The 22,488-nt window shown below is 41.6% G+C and overlaps 1 protein-coding gene and 1 long non-coding RNA gene across 2 annotated transcripts; one reads left to right on the top strand and one right to left on the bottom strand.

The window, feature by feature from the left end:
* Nucleotides 1-106: 106 nt before the first annotated feature.
* On the bottom strand, nucleotides 107-22,157 carry NPFFR1 (neuropeptide FF receptor 1). The gene is made up of 3 exons (XM_034777767.1): nucleotides 21,851-22,157; nucleotides 7,435-7,534; nucleotides 107-3,393 (listed from the first exon to the last, which is right to left on the bottom strand). The coding sequence occupies exons 1-3, from the start codon at nucleotides 22,038-22,040 to the stop codon at nucleotides 2,502-2,504; spliced, it is 1,182 nt and encodes a 393-aa protein (XP_034633658.1). The 5' UTR covers nucleotides 22,041-22,157; the 3' UTR covers nucleotides 107-2,501.
* LOC117881013 lies at nucleotides 3,006-7,702 on the top strand. The gene is made up of 3 exons (XR_004646663.1): nucleotides 3,006-3,126; nucleotides 4,379-7,140; nucleotides 7,231-7,702. It is a non-coding gene; the product is annotated as an uncharacterized LOC117881013 (long non-coding RNA).
* Nucleotides 22,158-22,488: the final 331 nt, after the last annotated feature.

Raw genomic sequence — 22,488 nt, 5'->3', positions numbered from 1 at the left:
GATCACACTGGCACTTTACAGCGCTGTGCTCGGGGGGGAGAGGGGGCGTTTTCACACCCCTGAGCGCAGCAAGTTGCAACGCTGTACAGCGCCAGTGTAGCCAAGGCCTTAGACTAGCATTTTCCAAAGTAGCCTCTAATTTTAGATGCCTCCATTTTGGGGTGTTAAACTTGTGACCAAGGCCTCATTTTTCAGAAAAGGTGAGGTGTAGTGCTTCAAATTTCCATTGATTTCAGTGGGAGCTAGGTACCTAAATAGCTTTGAGAATCTAGGCTTGACTGCCTAGAAATCCAGTGTAAGTCAATAGGAGGTTCTCGTGTTCGGCACCTCTGGAAAATCAGGCCCAAGTTTTCTCAAATTGAGCATCCAAATTTGGAGGCTCATTTAAAAAAATGTGGCTGCAAAGGCCTTATCCAGCAACAGATTTGACTTTATTGTATGAACAGAAAAGGTTCAGGTCTTTTGATTAATGATATTACATTGAATAGCTTGACAACTTTGACAGAGAGTTGGGGGCTGAGGATAGGCCTCTGAGCCAGGAACTGCTGAGTTCCAATTCCAGTTCCTACACTGATGGCTCTGTGAACTTGAGTAGGTTGGTTAAAGTACTCTTTGTTTCCCTGTCATTAAAATGGAGATTATACTCCAATTTCAAAGGGTATGTATTAGGATTAATTTAGTGGTTGTAGAGTACCTTGCAACTCAGAAGTATTATATAAGGGCTAAATATTATGAATACTCCATGTTTTCTAACCTCAGCACATTTCCTTTACTAGTGTATGTTCTAATGTACACAAACAGCCTAATTCATTGTTGGTGTAACCCAATTGCAACTGCACCACAAACTTCAGATTACATTTGTTAAAAACTTCAAATGCTGGATTGTTCTGTTTTTTGTAAGAATGCAGAGGTGCACAGTAGCAGCATGAGGCAAGAGCTCTATGAGATTGACAATATACAGTTTGATGTCATAGCTCAAGGCTACGCACAATGATGCTTAAAATTTATGTTGCAGTGAGTATATATTCTTGGAGTTAATATTACATGAAGAAAATAAGGATTTTCCTCAGAGAAGAAATATAGGTAGCAAAGTAGGTTAACTGCACTGGCCTTTCACATTGGAGACCTAGATTCAAATTTTAGTCACAAGTGAAAATATTCGGCAGATCTCCTAGATTTCATTCATGCACATCACAGAATCACAACATGGTCAGATACAATTCATGGTTGGCTGTCTCTGCTTGAGAGGTCAGGAAAGGAATCAAAATGTCTGTTACAAGGAGAACAGAGATAGGAGGGAAAAGCTAGTACATACATGCTTGAAGTAGGCCTGGCTCTAGCTGGTGGTGTAAGCCAATCGTTTTTGAGAACTAAAGTAATTTACAACTTAAAAATAGAACTGCAAATAATAAAGTGACAAATTTACTGTGTTTTCAGAAAAAAAAAAAAAAAAGTTACACACAGCAGTGTATTATGGACAAACGGCCCAGATCCTTGAAAACCATACTCCATTCCACATGCTTGCAATCAGGAGTTAAAGTAAAAGGGAACACAATTCCCCAGCTGGTGCTAAAAGCAGAAGAGCATCTCTCTTTCTTCCTGGGTTACTGAATGAGGCACCAGCTTCTCTTTAGCTGATGAGGTGAGATGCAGCAGGAGAAGCTGGTGTGGTGACTTCCAAAGCAGTCAGTCTAGTGTCTTCTGCAGCACATGGATTTACAACAGATTTGGTGCCTAATTGTTGGAGTTTAACTCCTTGAATCTCAGTTGTGTGTGAGACAAGATCTGTCTAGCTGGCTGGGAAGGAGAGTAGTATATAATGCACTAGCTAACAACAAAGGAAGAGTCTCTTAGCTCCGGTGGTAAAAGACAGCTTTGTTTGTTTGTTTTTTGAGCTGAAAGATCAAGGGTCTAGACCTGGCTCCCATGTGGTGTATGTGATTTTTCCCAATAATTATCTGTTATTTCCAGTTCAGAGATTCATTGTTATATACTGCCTATTCATCGTCATTTCCCCACTCCTGGCTGAACTTTTATCTTTCTCCCAATACCAAGTCTTTGATCTTTCTTTCAAGTAGCCCAGCCAGCTTGAGTCCACTCCATAAGGTAGCCAACAAGTAACAGTCAGCTGTGGACTGCATTACCACCACCATCTGCTATGCCATTGAATAACTGCTATGCCTGGGTCCACTCTCATCATGGGCCTGGATCCTAAAAATCCCTCCGTAAACCATTCCTTAATTCACATGAAAGTCTAGGAGACAATAATACATCTGGAAACTTGAACATAAAGCCTTCTCTTTTGCTTTGTAACTGTAGTACCATGTATGAGTATCTAAACCTTCAGCGATTTAGTCCTTAAAATTGAATAACTTTTAGTCTAGATGTCCATCATTGTAAATAATTTGCTCCTCAGGGAGTTTCAAATGTTATGGTTCACAGATCTCTAGCGTTGTCCACTAAAAAGTCCATCAATTATGGGAGCCGGATATGCAGTATTCTTAGATATCCCAAGCTGGGACGCTGACACTGTTGTGAGAACAAGCTGTATTGTCCAAGTCCTCCACCATCAGCCCATGGTGAGCAATACGCCCATTCCTCAGTGGAAATAACCCAATTCTCGGGAGGTTACTTTGTCCAGACTGGGAGGGTTGCACTGAATCACTAGGGCGTGCTTCAACAAAAATGCGGTTTCGTGCACCAAAAAGGAACCCACTATTGTTCCTCTCTGAATAAGTATCCTTGTGCTTGTTCTCCACATAGCAGAGTTGGACCTTGAAAGCCTCCTGAAACCCTCTTCGGAAGTTCTCATTGAAATACCCATAGATGATTGGGTTGATGCTGCTGTTGAAGAATGCCAGCCAATGGGCAAATGGAAAAATATAAACTGTGATCACGTTGAGCTGGTACTCAGTTAGGTTTCCATAATCTGTCAGCAGCATTAAAGTCCATAGGGGCAACCAGGAGAGAGTGAAGAACAATGCCACTATGATCAACATGTTGATAACCTTGACTTTCCTCTTGGAGACCCTCCTCCCCTCATTCTCCTCTGACTGGGAGCCTCCTATGGGTGCAGAGGACTTGAAAAGTTTGAAAGCGATACGTGCGTACATGATCACAATTAAGGTAAGAGGGGCCACGTAAATGTGAGAAAAGAGTACGGTTGTGTAGATCTTTCGCATTCCCTTGTCAGGCCATGCCTCCCAGCACGAGTAGAGTGGGTAGGAATTGTTGTACGCATCCACCATGAAATGATATTCATCCCTGGTGACTGTCAAGGTGACTGCAGAGGGGCACATGATTATCAAGGCCAAGACCCAAATGATAACTATAGTGATTAGGGCTTTCCTCAGAGTTAGTTTCTGTCTGAAGGGGTAAACAATGCAACGAAACCTATGAGAGGAAGAAAAAGAGGGTTGCTTTTAAGTTCTGCTGAGGTGCTTACGCTATGTACCAAGGGACATTTATAGAGGCCTTTTCTGACTTTTCATGCAGAAGATTGAGGTTTGAGTCCTCCCATCCTGACCTCTGTCCCTATAAAGAGGTACATTCATACTGTAGCAAAATTGATTTCAAACCAGTAATTGTACAAAATGCAGTTTACTTGATGAGTCATTTTTTCTCATCATCAGACAGCCTGCATTGTGGAGCTAAATCACTGCACAATACAGAAGAGTGAGAAGTTTAGCAGAAGGATCTATAGTGATTAGGTCCCACAACACAGGCTGATGTCATAGTGTATGTGAATGTACTGACCTGGCCCACAAATAAACTCCTACTGAGTATTAAAGAGCAGGGCCATATCCACGTCACTGTGAAGAAATATAAACCCAAGAAAAAACAAAGAAATTGCAGTCAAGTTGCTTTAGTGGAAAAAAACAAACCCAGCAATTCATGGTTCAATCTCTCCCTTCAACATTTTTTACAAGTGCAAACTGCTTATGGAATGTAACAAAAACAAAGATGCTGTAGAAAAATGAAGTGATTTTTTAAACAAAAAGTTTGATGTTTTATTCCTTTACATGGTCTAAAACATCATGCAATGAAATGTTTTAAATGGGCATTGATGTTTTAGGAATCAGCACACTGAATATTAAACAAAGTGCTGAAGTTCCCTGTGCCCTCGCCTAGAATCAGCAGTACATTTTCTATTACATGCATGATTTTTTAAAATATTTTAAGCAGCCTAGATCTGATTCTCCCTTACCTTGCCCATTGCACAGTCATTTATGACCATGTAAAGTGAATAATGAACATTGCTAAGTCAGAATTTTCCACTCACTCTGGTCTGGGCAGAAAGATGATGTAGCAAACGGTTACTGTAAGGATGTAATACGGGACGATCTCATGGTGTTCCTATGTCTGCTTTTTCATATAGGTGCCAATTTGAAAAAAGAGAACTGGAAGATTCTTCTAATTTTTGATTCTCGGAATCCTAGCTGACAAAGTGTGGTGACACTACAAGGTGACATCAATGTGTATTCCAACATTACCATGTGACATAATGTGATGATGGCAATTTGGAGGAAAAAAGCAAAAAACTCAGTGATGAGCATTTGGATTTTCCCATGTTCTGCAAAGATAGATCTCTCAATCAGGAAATTGGCTAGAAAAAGGAAAGATGATCTAGGTCATTCCTATCTAAATAAGAATGTTAGCAGATGGATTGTCTCTTCTCACCCAGAATAATGAAGAAGGGAAGGGCAAGAAAAATAGAAACTGTGATATTTTTCATCCTACCAACACAACATAATCTTGTGAGCATTCATTTGTCTGCTATGCTCGGAGGTATCTATGTTATAACACATTCTTTCCTCAACTGAATGGCCAATGTGATAACATGGTTCCTAAAAATGGTTATAAAATGGGTTTTTTTGCCCATATGTGAAATAAAGTGTCATAACAGACTCCCTTATCCATGGCAGACAACTGTTTGCACAAATTCTTTTTCTAGTGTAGACGAGCACACACTGACTGCACACATTGACCAGCAGAGGATACTATACCCTTTCACAGCAAGGTTACATAAAATCATAGAAGTGTTGGACTGGAAGGGATCTCAAGAGGTCATCTAGTCCAGTCCCCGGCACTGAATGCAGGACATGCCCACTAATGGATTCATTTGCAGAGAGCATTCAGGTGTGGCACAAGGAACCCATCCTCAGTATTTCCTACAACTGGTATCAGGGCATTTTAGATATTGCCTTTCCAATGAGTATTGACACTAGGAGGAAAGGACTTGGCTTACTAACACAATGTAATGTCTATCCAGAAAAATGATGTTACAACATTTTTCAGATTGTATCTCAGACACCAAGGCCTGGACTGAAATACAATCATAGCTGTGTTGGGGAAATCATTTACCCACACAGCTGTGTCACAAACCTTTTGCAATGTGGCATGCTTTTGTTAGTGTGGATCAGACCTAACAGTCTTATAGTCACATTAAGGGAACATAAATGGTCTTTAGAACATAGTTAGCTAGAAGTTCAGGACACAGCTGTGCTATAATGGGTATCCTAAAATAACTGTAACTGCAGTGTAGCTGGGGCCAAAAATTGTAATTATAGGGAAGAACCTAGATGACCTCCACCCTTGTATTTTCTAAAGGAAGAGAGCTGAACATATCTAACTGAAACTCCTTGCTGGCTCTGTTTACCAAGCAAGTGTTCTTTGTCTCTTCAGCTAAACTAACACTATTGATAGATCAAGTCTTTTATGCATTGCCCACAATCTCTTTCATCCACCCACCTAAAGATCAAAGCAATGTAACATATTTTGTCTTACTTAATTTTGAACATGTTTAAACAGCTGGTTTGCTTTAATGGGTAACATTCTGTTGGGATGCTATTTGCCCTCCATCTGAGCTCTCAGAGAATAAAACATCTGCCACAGACAGAAGAATGTTTTTTGAGTCACAACATCAGTTTTCTGTTGCTGAGTCACAGATTTTGCTGCATTTAAAAAGAGAATCCATTTTATTTTAGCCGAGAGTATTATTGTGCCTTTTGTTAGCCACTCACTGGGAAATGTTAGTCTGAGTAATGAGCTATGTCAGAACTGTTTCTCAAACTCTCTCACACAGAGCTCTGAGTTACTCACTGGGAGTTATTTATACAGTTTCAGAGAAACTAGGAGGACAATCCATATGCTTTCTACCAATACCATTGAGAACTGAATTCCATACATATAGTGGAAGGAAGGCAGTTCACTTTCTATGATAAACTACAACCATTAAGTAGGCGTGGACCTCTTCGGTCCTAACATGTTACCACACTTTACATGGCTACCGTGATTAAATATGAATTTTTGCAATTTTTTAAAGGAATCCTATGTGTGCCCCATTTTCTCCTACGTGCTGTAGTGTTATCTAGGGGGTGGAAAGGGTGGTTTGCTCTCTGCAAAGACTCGGGTATGAATAGTTCCCAGCTGTCTGAGGTTTAGGCCCCATATCAATGGGGCCCTTTTGAGAAGACAATGGCAAATCCAATCACTGGGATATTGATATCTTTGATATCTAGCAACCAACAAACATGGATGGCACATCTCTCTGCAGGAAGCCAAGCAGTGTTTGACCTGCTGGAGAACAAAGGACTGGGGAGGTGCCAGGAGGGCAGTTAAGGGTTGACTGCTGGAGGAATCAAGGACACGTGTACTGGGATGAAGGGAGGTCAGAAGGATAGGACTTTGGATTCTGTGCTGCCCAGGAGGGACTCTGTTGTAACTTTCTTTTCTCTATGCTAATCAAGGACTTCCTTTGCTGTGTTCTGGTTGACTAATAAACTGTTCAATTTTATAATGTTGGCTGAGTGTCACTGCAAATACTGATGGAGGAGGTGCTCCCTAAGGATTGTACAAGTCTCCCTCAGGGGTCTTTCCCAGTTGGACTTGCTGCATGGAGCTCACAGTGTGAAGCAGGGGTGCTGAAAGACCAGAGGTCCAGGAGGTGGTGAAGCTGTGTGGCTCACCTTGGAGGACAAGTGAGGCACCTAGGGGGGCTGGCACACTGAAGGAGTCCTTCCAGAGACTGTTTCTTCCAAAGCTGGAGCAATAGCACCAATCCTGTGGATCTATGACAGTTACCTTTCTAGCTTCCTGGCTGCCCATTGCACACATCTTGGACTCACATGCCAATATATGGTAGGCCTGAATCTCTTCTTTCCTTTTTGTCTTCCTCTTCAATTTTCTCTCTCTCTCCACCATCACATACATTTTGTATTGTATCTGCAGGATCCCAAGGGAATGGGGTGAGGGACTGATGGAACACAAACAGCACTCAGCCTGTATGCTCTGGAGGAGGAAAACAGTTACCGTGAAGATGCAGTATCCTGCCACCAGATGGGACTCCCCAGAGAAACAGAACTGAAATGACCATAAACCTTACTCCGTTTTCTGCAGGCAAATGGCTAGAGCGAGAGTACTGCGGACACGTACCTTTCCACTGCAATGGCCACCAGAGTGAAAACTGAAGATGAGACAGACATCCCCTGCACCAATCCACTCATTTTACACATGATGTTGTCAAATGGCCAACCTGGAATTACATAGATAGCATTGTGGGGACACATTCATACCATAAACCCACTATGCAGAATAATCTGCATTCACCTAGGGTTGTGCAGAGCTGCCAACCTAAGTCTTGTGAAAAGGCTGATAAATTGCCTGTCATAAAACATGACTTTCAAGGATTTGTGATCTGTCTGATCTAAATTGCACTAAGCTGGCACTTGGCAGTTGAGTAATTTTCTTTTCTAAAAGAAAGAAATAAGAGTAAATCAAATTTGCTTCCACACAGTGTGGGTGACGCCTAATTCTCAAGCCGGAGGATACCCCATTTAACCCTCAGTTTCTACCATGCATTTTGGTCACAGTCTTTCTGACTGAGGTCTGGACAAAACCCCATAAACAATCAATGCTGCCACTAAATGCAGCCAGAGAACTGTGCAGTTTTCATAGCTATGAGAAATTTTACAGATGTTCAGCGGATATATTCCAAAGCCTATAAATGTACCAGTTTTAGCTTGATTTTTGCATGCATTCAGCAATTTCCTCTAGCTGTACCCGTTGGTTGTGTGATTACAAATCAATTTCTGAAGTGGTACTAGGCTGGCGGTACATCTGGTTTGTTATCACACTAACATGTCCTTTAGCAATGTAGTGACTTTTTAAAAAAGGTGTGGATCACTGTGGGCCAGCATGGGGTGAGGATGATACTAACCCATACTCCAGTCCATGACAGTCTGAATAATTACATAATTCTTTAAAGCGCACCACATTCTTTCAAGACCTAATGAATAGCCAGACATAAATATCATCCCTGGTCATCTCTTTTAGAATTGTATTGAATATTTCTAACACTAATAACCAGATTTCCATTTTTGTACAACATCTGCACAGGCACTCAGCTAATAGTCTAACTCAATATTTATTACAATGTGGTTCTTCTCTGAAACTTGACTTATTGTAGGGCTTTCTTTGTCTCCCTCACTTATTTCCAAGTCAAATGTGCTCAGTGTACAAATAAAAAAATATATTTTTCTAACTGCCAGCCCTGTAAATGGAACATGGGATATAAAAGCCAAGCTGGACTTTTTTGTGTTGTACTTGATAAGCAATAAAAGTTCTGCAATCAGAACTTAGTTAACAGTTCTGGTGATGATTCACATGATTATCGAGTTCCCTGAACCTTTGGTGAATCTGCAGGGTGCTCAGGAGTAAAAAGGAGAAAAATAAAATGTTAGTTGCCAAAGTCAGCAACTATGACTGAATAAATGCAGGGAGCAGATTGGCTGAGTAAGAAGGGTGACTTTTTTGCGTAGTCCATTGCCAGAGTAAGTTAGCACTTTAAGTACAAAATAACTATATAAATGCAATGTTAAGGTTACATATTTTGACACAAAAAAGTAAAGAAATGCAAAAATTAAAAGTTTTTTTTGTTTACTCTGAGAAGTGGTTGTATAAAAATGACATCTTCTTATAAAGCACTTTGGGTCCTTTGGGTGTTCAGAGTCAGACCTTAATGACAAAAATAAATGTGTTGCTTTTTCCTTCTGTTAGCATTGCAGATATAACACAGCTAAGGTGGCGTGAACCTGATTCTATTCCATCTTGTGTAACCTCAACAGATTTGTTTGCAAGGTGATAGGGTTGTACAGAGGTAAGTAAGAGTATAATCTGAAGACATTAGAATTGCATAGGGCCTAAGTTGGCCAGCAAGAACCTTAAGGTTATTACACTTGAGATTGAAAGAACCCAGTCTAAATATCAGATCCAGACTGAGTTTTTAGGACTAGCAGATAGAAAAACATCTTTTTACTTGTTAGTTGAGCACATTTGGTAATCACTGAGACGACAAGGATGGAACCCCACAACGGTATTTTTACGGAATCGCTTTTCAAAGTAGAAAAAATGGTTGCCTATGTTTCGTAACCGTTGTCCTTTGAGATGTATTGCTCATTTCCAGGGCCGGCTCCAGGCACCAGCCCACCAAGCTTGTGCTTGGGGCGGCACCTGGAGGGGGGCAGCGCAGTGTGGTGCTCCGGCTCTGGCCGCCGGGGAGAGCGGGCCCACGGCCGGGGCTTGCCGCCCTACCCCGGTGCTCTGGCTACCGGGGAGAGTGGAGCCCAGGCCGGGCACTCCGCCCTCCCACCAGCACTCTGGCTGCCCTCCCCCCCCGGCACCCTCCCCTGCCATGCGGGGGCCGGGGGGGGGGGGAGGCGGCGGCCGGAGGCTTTTTTGCCTGGGGCGACAAAAAAGCCAGAACCGGCCCTGCTCATGTCCATTCCATTTTAGATGTGCGCGTTCCCACATGCACAGTTGTTAGAGATTTCTGCCTTAGTGGTATCCATAGGGCCGGCTGTGGCGCCCCCTGTAGTGGCGCTCCCATGTGGCTGTATATCAGGCACCACCGGCCGTGCGCCATCTCAGTTCCTTCTTGCTGGTAATTCCGACAGAGGGGTACGAGGACAGGAAATGGAATTCCATTCTAGGTGGGCTCAGAGTTCACAGCTTAGCAGCCTGCAGTACTGCCCTACCAAAGCCAGCATTGTCTCAGGTCTGCTGGGTCAGCGCATAGTGGGACATAAAGTTATGGACAGATGACCAGGTGGCTGCTCTGCAGATGTCCTGAATAGGCACCTGGGCCAGAAAAGCTGCGCCCTGGTAGAGTGGGTGGTGATGATCACCAGAGGTGGCACTTCCGCTTGGCCATAGCAGAAGTGAATGTAGGCCGTGATCCTGAGCAAAAACCGACCTGCCCTCGAACGGCAGGTGGAAGGACAAGATGGCCACTAGATGGACTTTGATGGATGAAAGGGACAAGCTCTGGAGCTTGAGATTCAGGAGTTAGTCCAGAATAAGCTGCAGAGACGCCCATTTGGGACGGACACCTTTGTCCACGATTCAGCAGGTGAACTGTTTGCACTTTGCCAAGTAAGTCACTCTGATGGAGGGCTTCCTACTTCCCAACAGGACGCGCTGAACCTCAGTCGAGCACCGCTGCTCCTGCGCATTTAGCCACACAGCAGCTAGGCCGTCAGATGTAGTGCCGCCAGGTTGGGGTGCAGGTTCTGGGACAACAGGTCCAACCTGACAGGTAGCTGGAACGGGGTTGCTACCAAGAGGTCCAGCAGGGTGCTGAACCAGTGTTGGCGTGGCCATGCTGGCGCTACGCGGATGATCCTTGCCTTGTCCTGTTTGATCTTCGCGAGGACCTTGGGCAGCAACGGCAGCAGAAGGAAGGCGTACATCAGAACCCCTGACCACGGGAGCAGAAAAGCATCGGACAGGGCTCCTCTCTCCATTCCCCCCTATCAAACAGAAGACATGGCATTTCTTGTTCTTCCTGGACGTGAACAGGTCCACCTGGGGAGTTCCCCACCTGTGGAAGAGGGAAGTGACCACCTCTGGATGAAGGGACCACTCGTGGCAAGATGAGAACATCCTGCTGAGATGATCTGCCAACCCATTCTTGGGCCTCAGAAGATGAGTGGCTACGAGATGGATATTGTACTGTAGACAGAAGTCCCAGAGCTAGAGGGCTTCCTGGCAAAGGGTTGACGACCTGGCTCTGCCTTGCCTGTTGATATAGAAAACCGTGGTCATGTTGTCCGTCAGGACCTGGACCACTCTGTCTTGTATATGAGGTAGAAAGGCCTGGCAGGCCAGTCGAACCACCCTGAGTTCCCTGATATTGATATGAAGGGAATGATCTTGACTGGACCAATGCCCTTGAATGTTGAGATCGCCGAGGTGGGCTCCCCAGCCCAGGTCTGAGGCGTCGGAGACAAAGGTCATCGACGAGGATGGGGACATGAAGGGAGCACCTTCCAACACCGACGCGGGATCCTGACACCATACAAGGGACGGATACCGTTAAGGCAGAAATCTCCGACAGCTGTGCACATGAGTGCGCGCACATCTAAAATGGAATTGACATGAGCAAGCACTTGAAGAAGAACCATACTTTAAGGTTCTCATACTAACATTAACTGATCCACATTGAAGAAACAGGATCATACTATGATCTTGACTTAATGGAATTGGATTTGTTTACACCAGCATGGAATTTGGCCTTATATATATATATATATATATTTAACAGTCTAAACTGTAATCAAAGTCTTTTATACATTGAATATATAAATAAGGTACTATTCCTATAAGAACCTGAGCTTTGGCATTCCCTGTTACCTTCACCTTGCACTAGCACATTTGTTTTCATTTCACTTTCTGTGACAAAGAGTTGGTTCAATTTCCAATCTGATTCTCACTCCCTGCGTAAACAAGATCTGGGATTGCTGTAGTACTGAGGTAGTCCCCTCAGGCCCAGGGGAAAGGTAGTATCTTGCATCTTCTCTGCAGGAACCCCACTGCCTAATTTTAGAAAAGGTTTCACTATTGGGATCTATAAGGAATGCTGTCCAGTTGCCCAAGAGTGGCAAACCCAATTTTCAAGGTGGGATGGTATAGAGTGGGAGAAATAGAGAGACCTTTAGGGGCCCTCCCCAAGGGAGTGAAGGATTCCCAGGGGAGAAACTCGAGAAGACTGCTTGTTATTCTTGTGATGAATGTGGCCTATTATCAATGTTGGATACTTCAGTTTCCTCTCTATAGATTACCAACAACTTTGACACCTAATGGCACCCCAGTTTGCATGGCTACAGCACAGAAGACAAGTCCTGGGCATGCATTATTTCCGGTCTGTAGAAAGGTAAAAGAATCGGCAACCAACTCAGCTTTGACTGCACTGTGCATTCCAAATCTCTAAAACTTCACAGTCAATTTCTAAGCATATATTGTTTGGTGTTTAATAATTTACTAGAAATTGTTCCGGAAATCAGGCTGGAAAGAATGAAATGAGAAGCTACCCTCAAAACTTTCATGAACAGAAGAAAAAGTGTTAATTTCCATCTTCAACATAGCACCCATCTGCATTGGTGCTTCTGTGGGATAGCTTGTGGAAAGAGTTGAGGAGGAACAAGATTGCCTTAGCATAAATTTTACAGTCTTGTTTCACTGTTTGCTGCATTTCAGGACCAGGAAGCTATTCTGTATTACAATGCAAACCTATCCCAATGGTCCTATGTGAGGTCATTGCTTACCTAAGCATTTCTGACATGCTACTAAACAACTTGTTGCCATAATTATATGCTCTGCTGGGAGTTATATTGATTAATTCACCTGACATTTGTGGAAAAACATTTAGTGCATTTCCATTTACAGTCAGCAGTCTGTCATAGGTAGACTGTACATTCTAGCTTTTCTATAGCACATATCCTCTTAATTTTTGGGTTAGATGGAACCAAACAAATTACTTGTTAAGCAGCTATAATCTATTTTAATTTCATAGGGGGTAGTGACCCTTCTGCAGTGTATTTGGAAATAGAGGAGCATTATTATTGAACTATGTGCGGTGAGATGTGGGATGCAGAGAAGCAACAAGAAACAATAACCTGTTATATTGTACTCCATTTATGTGTGTTGCACCATGTGTAGGCTATAACAAATCCTACTAATTACCATGAATAATGTGATTGCTCTGTTCCATTCACACTGTGAAAAATAAGCCAACCCCTGTGATAATTTAGGCTGAGAGAGGGGAGAGAAGTTTTAGTCTATTATTTATCTAAAATGTCACACACTGCAAATGAAGCCATACAAAGATAATATTTCTACAATACAGTGAAAAAAGGAGGTTTATGTAGACACGAGACCAAATTCAGTGAAGTTACACCAGGGATGAAATTGGGCCATGCTCTTTATAGTCCACAATTTATAAGAAAACAAGAAAAAATGTCCCGATCTTTAAAAAAATCTCATTCTTTGTTGAGTCACCCTGTGTGACACTGCTTCCCATATTTTTCATAGTACTATTATGATATGATTGTGTCATAGTCATAATGTATTTGATGCCAGATAAGTCATATGAGGTATCATTGGAAAGTTATGATTTACTGAATATGATTATTCTATTTGTATGGAAGTATCATTTTTGGATCTAAAGTTAGGAATATTGAATACATCTGTACTATAAAAGTGTTTGCACTTGGGGAATGGCCACCAGACAGAATGCAATCAGTATGGCTGGCTAGCTGGGGACAAGTCAATGGACCATGAGGGAGAACAATCGGTTTTTGAAGATGCTAAATCTCCCACCTTCCTGAGAAGCTTTCCTGGGATGCTATAAACCGCCTCTGATTCATGGCTGCTTTGACACTGCAGGGTCATGTGTTCAAGTCACCTGGTACTGGACTCCATGATAGACCACCAGTATTTTTCCACTGAGGGATGGGAGGGAATCACACTGAAAGGCAAAGGATTCCCTCCATATGTAAATCCTATATACAGCAGGGGAGTGAGTTAATCAGGGTTTGCTCTTCACTGAATCCCCACCCAGGATGACTGCTGTGAACATCTAAGGGCTTGTCTACACTGCCAATTGAACGACAAAACTTTTGTCATTCACAGATGTTTAAGAAAGCCCCTTCCTCCCCCAAAAGACAAAAGTTTTGCCGTGGCAAGTGGCAGAGTAAACGGCTCGTTGTCAGCAGGAGTGCTCTCCTGTTGACAACGTGAACCCCGCTCCGCTCGTAGGGGGTGGAAGAATTTTGTTGGCAAAAGTGCCAACAAACAGCGTTTACACTGTCCAACTTTTAGCGACACGGCCATGTCGCTAAAAGCTGTGTAGTGTAGACAAAGCCTAAGAAACAAAGACAAAGTTGGGGAGAAGGATTGAGCCCAGGCTGGGAAGGAGTCTGGCCTGTGAAAGAACTACCTGGAGTTTTAGGCTGCAAGCCAGGGTGGGAAAAAAATCAATGGCTTAAAAAAAATTTAATTTATTTTTAATTTAAATCGGATTTTTTTGATAAAATGCTTTTTGAGGAAAAAACCTATTTAAAGATAGTTTTAATTAAGATACATTATAGCTCAAAGATATCTCATCATGGAATAGGGATTATAAATTCTAATTCTATAGTATGAGACAATATATTCATGTAATGTTTAAGAAAAGTTTTGTAAATGAGTTCCAATAGTCCATAGAGTAGGGACCCAATCTTATGGGGTTCCAGGGGCTTCTGTATAGACTATTTAGGTTAATCTTTTTATCTACCCAATGGGATTCAGTGCCCAGTCTAGAAGATACCATCAGAGATGCTTATTTTTGCAGTTCTCAAACTGTGGATTTGTGTCTCCAGAGGTAACATGCTTGTTAATAGCAAAAATGTTTTTAAATAAATAAATAATATATAGAGGTGAGAAATAACAGACCTCAACCCTGTTGTCTCTCTGCAAATTTGTGTATACAGAGTCAATCCCTTACCTCTCTCTAAAAGTGCAAAGTTTCAAAAAGTTCAATGAATAGAAGATTGTTGGGGGAGGAATAGATCTGGACAAGAAGACGACGTCTGGAAATAAATGTGAGAAGGCGGGGACAGGCAGTAGAAACAAAAGTGGAACTGTTTGAGCTGCTTATTCCAGAAGTCTTGAGGTCTTTCTGAGTGTAGCCTTCATTGATTTGAGATCTACCATGCCATTCTCTCACTAGAAGGGAAAACCTATAATGGCAGCAGGCCATAAAAGAGACCCAGTTTGGGAATAAGAACCATTCAAGAAATATATGTTTGCTGCTGATGTTTTAAAGAAAGTTACACCAGTGAACTGGTGGAAGTCACTTAAGCACTTGGATTCAGAGACTATTGAAGTGATAATCTCACTTTTAACAGCAGTAGCTTCTTCTGCTGGTGTAGAAAGAATATTTTCTTCCTTTGGACTAATTCATTCCAAATTGAGAAATCATTTGGGACCTGAAAAAGCAGGAAATCTTGTTTTTCTTTTTCAGACTATGAACAAACAGGAAAATGAAGGTGAAGACGACTGAGTTAGCTGCAGAAGCCAATATTTTAAGTTTCTCATGTTGACCTGGCAAACATAATCCATTAAATTTTTTTGTAAAAATATTTCAATTATCTATTTTAGTTAAAAACAATTTTAACAAAAACAAACTTGATTTTAAAAAATTGAATGTGTAACAAAATTCAAAAATTCATATGCTTGTTTTGTTAAAATATTGTATGTTTGCTGTTGAAGAAAAAAAATCCAGAATACATAACGTTGTTGTTTTAGTTAAATAAAACAATTTAAATGTCTGTCTGGTGATGTTCTCCTCCTAATACAGCATGGCAAGAAAATCCTCCAAATATTAATGATTAACCTATTGAATTGGAGATAGTTCACCTCCCAATGACTTCATAAATATCTGCTTCAATTACCTTTGGTAAATGAAATAACCAAACAATCATTCATTTTCTGATATAGCTGTAAAACTAATCTGAAAAGTTTTCAAAATAAATCACTTAAAAAATGTATAGTGTGTACAATGAAACCTACATTGATCTCTGAGTTGTGAAGAATATGTATTAAGGTTATAGCAACCAACAAGAATACACTTTTATTTAGAAATCTATGATTAAATCAAGTCTTCCTGACTAGTGATTTAAATCAATTTGATTTATGTGGATTTTGATCTAAATCAAATCCACTCCGCTGCAAGCAAGAGCAGCTTGCCTTCAAGAACCTCTGAAATCTGCCTAGAACAAGATTTAGGGTGAGAAATTACCACTTATAACCAGTTTCTTTAGTATTGTGAAAGTAGAATGAATTATATTGTAGAAGAAGTAGAATGAATTAAAGAAATGCTGTATGTTCCTTTTAGCAGGAATGAGGAATGTTGAGATAAAGTTGTCAGGAAGAGGAACATTAAGGTATTGAACAATGGGTCCACTTAAGCTGATGGTGGGACATTAACAGGAGATTGGTGAGAGTTAATAAGGACTTGAGATATGTGTCTAGCCCCAGGTAAACTTATCAGTTCTGCTCCCTTTGTAATCTTCTTAATTTCGCGCCCTTTTATCTGTATAAATAAGGTGGTTTGAGCCTTGTATGGCACTCACATTTTCTGGGTGTATTAGCAGAACGCTTTTGAGAGGTAAACTCCTGCCTCTGACTGGCCAACGATGCCAGCCTTCATTGCCCACTAGTTACATTTTCAAACAAGCACTTTGTGCTTTCCCTCATGCTGCACTTCACGCTTGAGAGGAGCTCCACTTAAACATCCACAAAGCTACGTCATTATCTCTCCTTAAATCTCCTTTGGTGTGCTGCCTACAAAAAACTTGACAGATGTAGACCACAGATACCATTCCCTATTATGCTGACCAATACTGTCTCATGGTTTCCTTATACTCCCTTGTCCATCTGTTCTCTCTTGTCTTACATTTAGATTGTAAGCTCTTTGGGGCAGGAACTGTATTTTTTCGATGTTTGTAGAGTGCGTAGCGCAATGGGGGTCCATGACTGGGGCTTCTAGGTATTATGGTAATATAAAGAATAAAGAAAAAAACTCAATATCCAGTACAGTGTGACCCAGAAGAGATAGAGGAAATTTTAATGTCCTTTCCCCACCAAGAGAGCTGCCCAGCATTATTAAAAAGCTCAGATGAGTGCATCAGCTTTTTCTCTGTTTTAAATCCGGCTCTCACGCACTGAACTGCAGCCAACATCTTTGTGTCTGACCTCCTAAAACTAGACAGCGTTCTCTTCGGAGTCTGGTCAGAAGGATCAGAGGCTGTTGAGCAATTCTGTAGCTTCCTTCCTTTCCATAAACTATCCACTATGGCTTACTGCACTACGGTGTTGTCTGTTATATAGTGCAAACTACCTCTTCAGTAAATGAATAACCACTATATAAGTATTACAGGGTTTATATCTTTATAGTATGTACCCATTAGAGGGTGATGTTATCTAACACATTTGACAAAGTTTGGCATTCCGTACAAGAGGGAGCAGTGGTACATGTATACACTAGCCATGACTTTAAAGACTGAGAGTCTCTATTTGCTTATAGGGCTAGAAACTGGGAATTGGGCCCACGTTTCCCACCTGACAGTTCACAGAACTAATTACTAAACCACAAGGGAGATAGGTGTTTATATTTAGTATTAGATTTTCTATTGAACTTTTTATTTTACTGTGGTTTCAAACTGGAATTGCAGCAGGGTATTAAATGTGCTTATGTTAATTATTAAATTGTAGTGTCTAGCATACCTGGTAGTTAAACTATTTCACTGCAAGTTTTCTGTCCTATTAACATTCAGCCAGTCAGTCAGTGGAGAAGATGGTAGAACAAGCTGAGAAACACAATATACCATATGATATAGAGGAAATTATATAGTGTACAGGACATGAGGAAAAAACTATTTGATACCTTTCCCCAGACACAAATATTGGAATATTTAGGTACAGGTATACTCTGAAAAGGCCCCGCCGCTGAATTGCCGCCGAAAGGGCCGGATGTGCCGCCCCCCTCTTCATTGGCCGCCCCAGGCACCTGCTTGCTAGGCTGGTGCCTGGAGCCGGCCCTGATCACCCCACTGGCACATTTTAACCCTCTGTAATGAAAGCTGAGTTGAGTATTGTGTTGATGATACTAAACATGAAGCAGAATATACTGCAGCTGAATTGGTTCTGCCGTGCTAACAGGAGTAAAAGATGTTGCTTGACAATAAGTGAGAATATATTGTGTGCTTGGAAAACTCACAGAGAACAGATGGAGTAAAAAAAAGTGATGTTTTTACATATGCTAGTCATTTTCCTAACCAAACTGGCCCTTTAAAATAAAGTTAGTTAGTTTATACCCTCTCCATTCCTATTTTAAACACCACTGTAATGCTAGTTTCCTTTTGTACTGGGGACCAGCAAATAGAACAAGAGTATCAAAAGGGTACGACATGAAGAAGAAAGGAGTAAGGAAGCAGTCATAAGTTCCACAGAGGATTCAGAGAGCTGCTAGGAGGGTTGGGGAGAGGGGCCCTCCAAAAGCTGGGAGATCCTCAGTAACAGGGTGACCTAAAGATGTGTCAGAGAAGTAGGGGAAACACTAGGAAAGTTTGCATATAAAGTCAAAGAAGCTGTAAGTGGGTCAAAAAGCAACAGCAAGAGGAATGGGGGAAGTAGAGAATATTAATGTTATTTTGTCTCTTTCTTGCGTCCAAGATAATGGTCTAATCCCATGCTTGGTCAGCTTCCTTATTCATTTAAATTGCTGCTATGTGCTGGGTTCCCAACATCTCTTCTAATTGGGATCCCAGGGCAAACAAGCCTGGTTTGATTTATCTTTCCCTAACAATGTTGCACTCCTACAGTTGAGTGTCCTAAGCCTGTACGAAATCATCTCTAATAAATCCAGTGCATTTAACTTGTGAGTTTGATCAGATCTTCTTGCTACCGAATGTCTGGTTAGAAGACTGCAATTACATGAGGCTGGTTTTATTTTTGCTGTAATCAGTGACTCTAGATGAAAGTTTCATGGATCATATAAGACATTTAAGTAGATGGAGGAAAAAACAGCTGGTTGCACTGAGTTTGAAACACATAAAAGTAAAAAACAACAACACTGACAAATTCTTCTAATTAATTCACGAGCTTTTTTTCAAGTCACCATGGTACATGACAAGAGCTCCAGTGGAAGAGGGTTGTTGTAACAAGAGAGATTAAGAGCACCACAGCTTCCTGTCATGCTTATTTCAGACATCCTATCATATATTTTGCCCTTCAGAAATGTTTGTGATGATGGGGAAGAAAAGAAAAGCAAATTGATGCTTTCTTCTGTCTTCTGAAAGCTACTTGCTGCAGAGAAACACAGCCAGCCAAATCTACACTCAAGACTACAGCCCACAAAAGAAAAAAGTATCAAAGGGAGAGGGAGGCAAATCAGCGTTTAGGAATTAATTGAATTGCTGTGCTAATAAATGTTTTCTGTCAATCAGGCTGTCTGGTATTTGTATGTTAACGGCACTCAGTGCTCATGATTACAGTGTGCCATCCCATGCCATTCACTGGAAGATGGCTTCCCTGTTGAATAAATGCAGTTATTTTCCCCCCTTTGGTTTTTGTGAATTTAGTAGCTGTGAAAGGTGGAGATTGCAGTCTGCTATTTACTCACGGAACAGGTCGAGTGACAGTGACAACTAGCTTCCCTCCATGTGCCTCTTCTCTGATCTTGAGGAACTTTCTTTAGGAAAGAAGGGAATTTATTCTTCAAGCCTAATCAGTCTTTGGTCTCTCTGTTGAGATTACCACAAGAGTGCCAATGGGTGCCAAGTATGGCTATTGTTTTATCATTTGGCTACTTGCTCACACAAACTGGACGGAAACCATCAACTTCTGGACCTGCTCTGCTGTACTCTTTCAGTTCTGATATATTTCAGTTCTGATATATATGCACCCGAAGAAGTGGGCTGTAGTCCACGAAAGCTTATGCTCTAATAAATTTGTTAGTCTCTAAAGTGCCACAAGTACTCTAGTTCTGATATAGTTTCACACATTTACATTGCCAAGGAAATCTTTCCAATCTTTGAGGGATGAGAAAGAAGATACTGCCAAAGGCAGGGAGACTGCCATGCAGTGGATCTGAATTACTAATATCTTAAGCCCCAATTTCAGGAAATCCACCGTGGTGTTTTACTGGCCCCCATGGGAGAGGGGGGAGAGGAAGTTCTCTCCACCATCATGCTCCTGGTATTGTTTCTGAGGCAGCTTATGTTAGGTGATCTGCAAATGATACTGGAATTAGGAAATAAACTGGTATGTTCTTGATGTGGCTGACAGGTGTTGGAGTAAGGATGGGAAGAAGGGGAAATCCAAAAGAGAAAAACTGGATCTCTCATTGGATCTTCACAGCATTTAAAATTCCACTGCATCCTGCTGCTTCTGCCTTTTGCCAATGATATTCTGGGTTCAGCAAACCTTTACGGCATCAGAGTTGCCCACTGGGTTATAATTTGTTTGTATCCATGATCTCCTGAAAGTTAGCAATATATAATTCATCCAGAAATGGTCAGCTACAAAATAAAAGATAAAGAAGCGAAAATACAGATACGTTCCCCTTCTCTCCCCCACCCCCCAAATATGTGGGAGAGAAGGCCCACATTTGCCACTGACATCTGCCCTAGAAGGTCCTGCTGTTTTGTCTCTTTAAGAGTTGGTATAACTCAGCCTTCTTGTGTAGGAAATAGATATTTGTGCAGAGTTTCTACATTACTGGCTTGATTCCCTGTAATGTCACAAACTGTAGAAAGTGGGAAGGGATTTCTGACTTCAAATTGCTCAGAAGAGATATAGGTAAATCAATGTTGCCAAGTCTTGTGCTACTTGATGCTTTCATTAAAGCCCCAGCTTCTAGAGTTATATAATATGTGAGCATCTCAGGGTTTTTTTAAAACAAGTGTCTAGTCCTCATGGTTACAGAGAAGAGCTTGAACACATGACTACAGTGTAACCCAAAGGCTCAAAAGCCAAAATGCAAATAAAAAGAACCCCCATTTAAAAAAAAATCTCATGATTTTTAAGCCCATTTTGTGATTTTTTCGGGGCCTGTCTTATTACTTTTGAATGCTTGGGGTTGGCGGTACTGAATTTGGTATCCTACCTTTCCATTTAAATCTTTAGATTACAGGAAAGAAGCAGCTATCATATAGTGAACAAAACCGAGAGGCCAGGCACAGTAGAGGAACAGTGTGCTGGATGTTTGGTGGGGGAAGAGAAGAGACGTAGGTGAGCTGGAGCAGGGGAAATGGTTGCACAGGCAGATATTGTGAGCCAGCTCTGTGAAAAAAAGATCTTCAGGCTGTTTTTGACATGCCACCTTTCAATGGCCTGGAGTTATGAATGTATCTGCTACAGTGCACAAATGTTGGGGCCTGTATGTCTTCATTAGAATGATGTAGACTTGGCAAGGAATGAGCAGGAAGAGCTTGGGGATTCTTACTCTGCTGCTGTTCATACAGTCTGTGAAATGGGACTAAAGGGAGAACATCAGTTTACAGAGTTGCTGGTCCATTAACCCTCAGAAACAAAATCACGATATTCAATGTGGAAATTATAATCAGAGATGTTCCTCTCTGCCTGCATTGAAGTTCAACTTTGTTTACAATATTTCCACCAGATCTCATGCAGTACTATTCACAGAGGCCCTGCCTTTCTCCCAGTTCCTAGAAAAGGGACATCCAGGTCAAAGATCAACAAATTCTGCTGGAAGGGCGGGATGTTGAAAAATTTGCCTGAAGACCTGAGACTTATGATCTAGGAAGTAGTTGTACCAATGTTCTATATTATTTCCCTTCCCACTGGGACTCCTCACTTAAGCACCAGACTAAGAAAGTCCAACAGTCTCAAACAGATTCCTCCTCCAGTTCCCCCAACCCTTGGGACTCAGTTCCTAAGCCACTTTTTTCCTTCTGCTCCTTCAGACTTTTCTTTTGTGATCTGGGTCACTGTTCATTCCCTTGCTCACCTGTGATCAGGTTGTCCACTAGGGTGGTTGGCATACAGAAGATGCCCACTAGCAGATCACTGATGGCCAGGTTGAGAATGAACATGTTGGTGACGGTCCGCATCTGCCGATTCTTCAGCACGATGACGCCTACCAGCATATTGCCAATCATGCACATCAGGAAGATGAAGATGTAGGCCAGGATGAACATGGCAGCTATGGGGGAGGAATGCTGATAGTAAGACGAAAAAGTATACTTCTCCCTGAAGACACGATTTCTGCTGTCATTCTTGGAGTATGGTGAGCTGCTGTTGGAGGGGAGAAAAGTGTCACCTACAGAAAACAAGGTAGAAAAATAAACTCATGAAGGCCCCATCTGATAAAGGGATTATTTGATTCACATCAAACCTTTTCCAAGGCATTTTGTGGTTTATTTTTATTTACATTTTCATGTTATACATAAGAAATAAATAATGGTGCATGATTTATGACTAGGCAAAGCTGGACAGAATAGCAGCATAAACTGGTCAAATGACTCAGCAGAAAAAATAAGCAGCTAGCAGGTCTTTCCTTCAAGGATCAATATTGAATAAGAAATTGAAAGTTAATAGAAAGCTTGGGTCAGAATCAGTCCTGTGGTCCCGGATGTAGAGCCCATC

This window comes from Trachemys scripta, chromosome 7, assembly GCF_013100865.1.
Source record: "Trachemys scripta elegans isolate TJP31775 chromosome 7, CAS_Tse_1.0, whole genome shotgun sequence".
In the NCBI taxonomy this organism is placed as follows: Eukaryota; Metazoa; Chordata; order Testudines; family Emydidae; genus Trachemys; species Trachemys scripta.
The sequence above is the reverse complement of the archived record's forward strand: the minus strand, read 5'-3'. Positions and strand labels throughout refer to the sequence as shown.

Excerpts from the sequence above, each read along its gene's own strand:
- NPFFR1 (XM_034777767.1), bottom strand. The coding sequence starts at position 22,040 with ATGTTCATCCTGGCCTACATCTTCATCTTCCTGATGTGCATGATTGGC. Across the intron at positions 7,535-21,850 it reads AGTGGACAACCTGATCACAG|GTTGGCCATTTGACAACATC; the intron begins GTGAGCAAGGGA and ends ATGTAATTCCAG. Across the intron at positions 3,394-7,434 it reads GTGGCCATTGCAGTGGAAAG|GTTTCGTTGCATTGTTTACC; the intron begins GTACGTGTCCGC and ends TTCCTCTCATAG.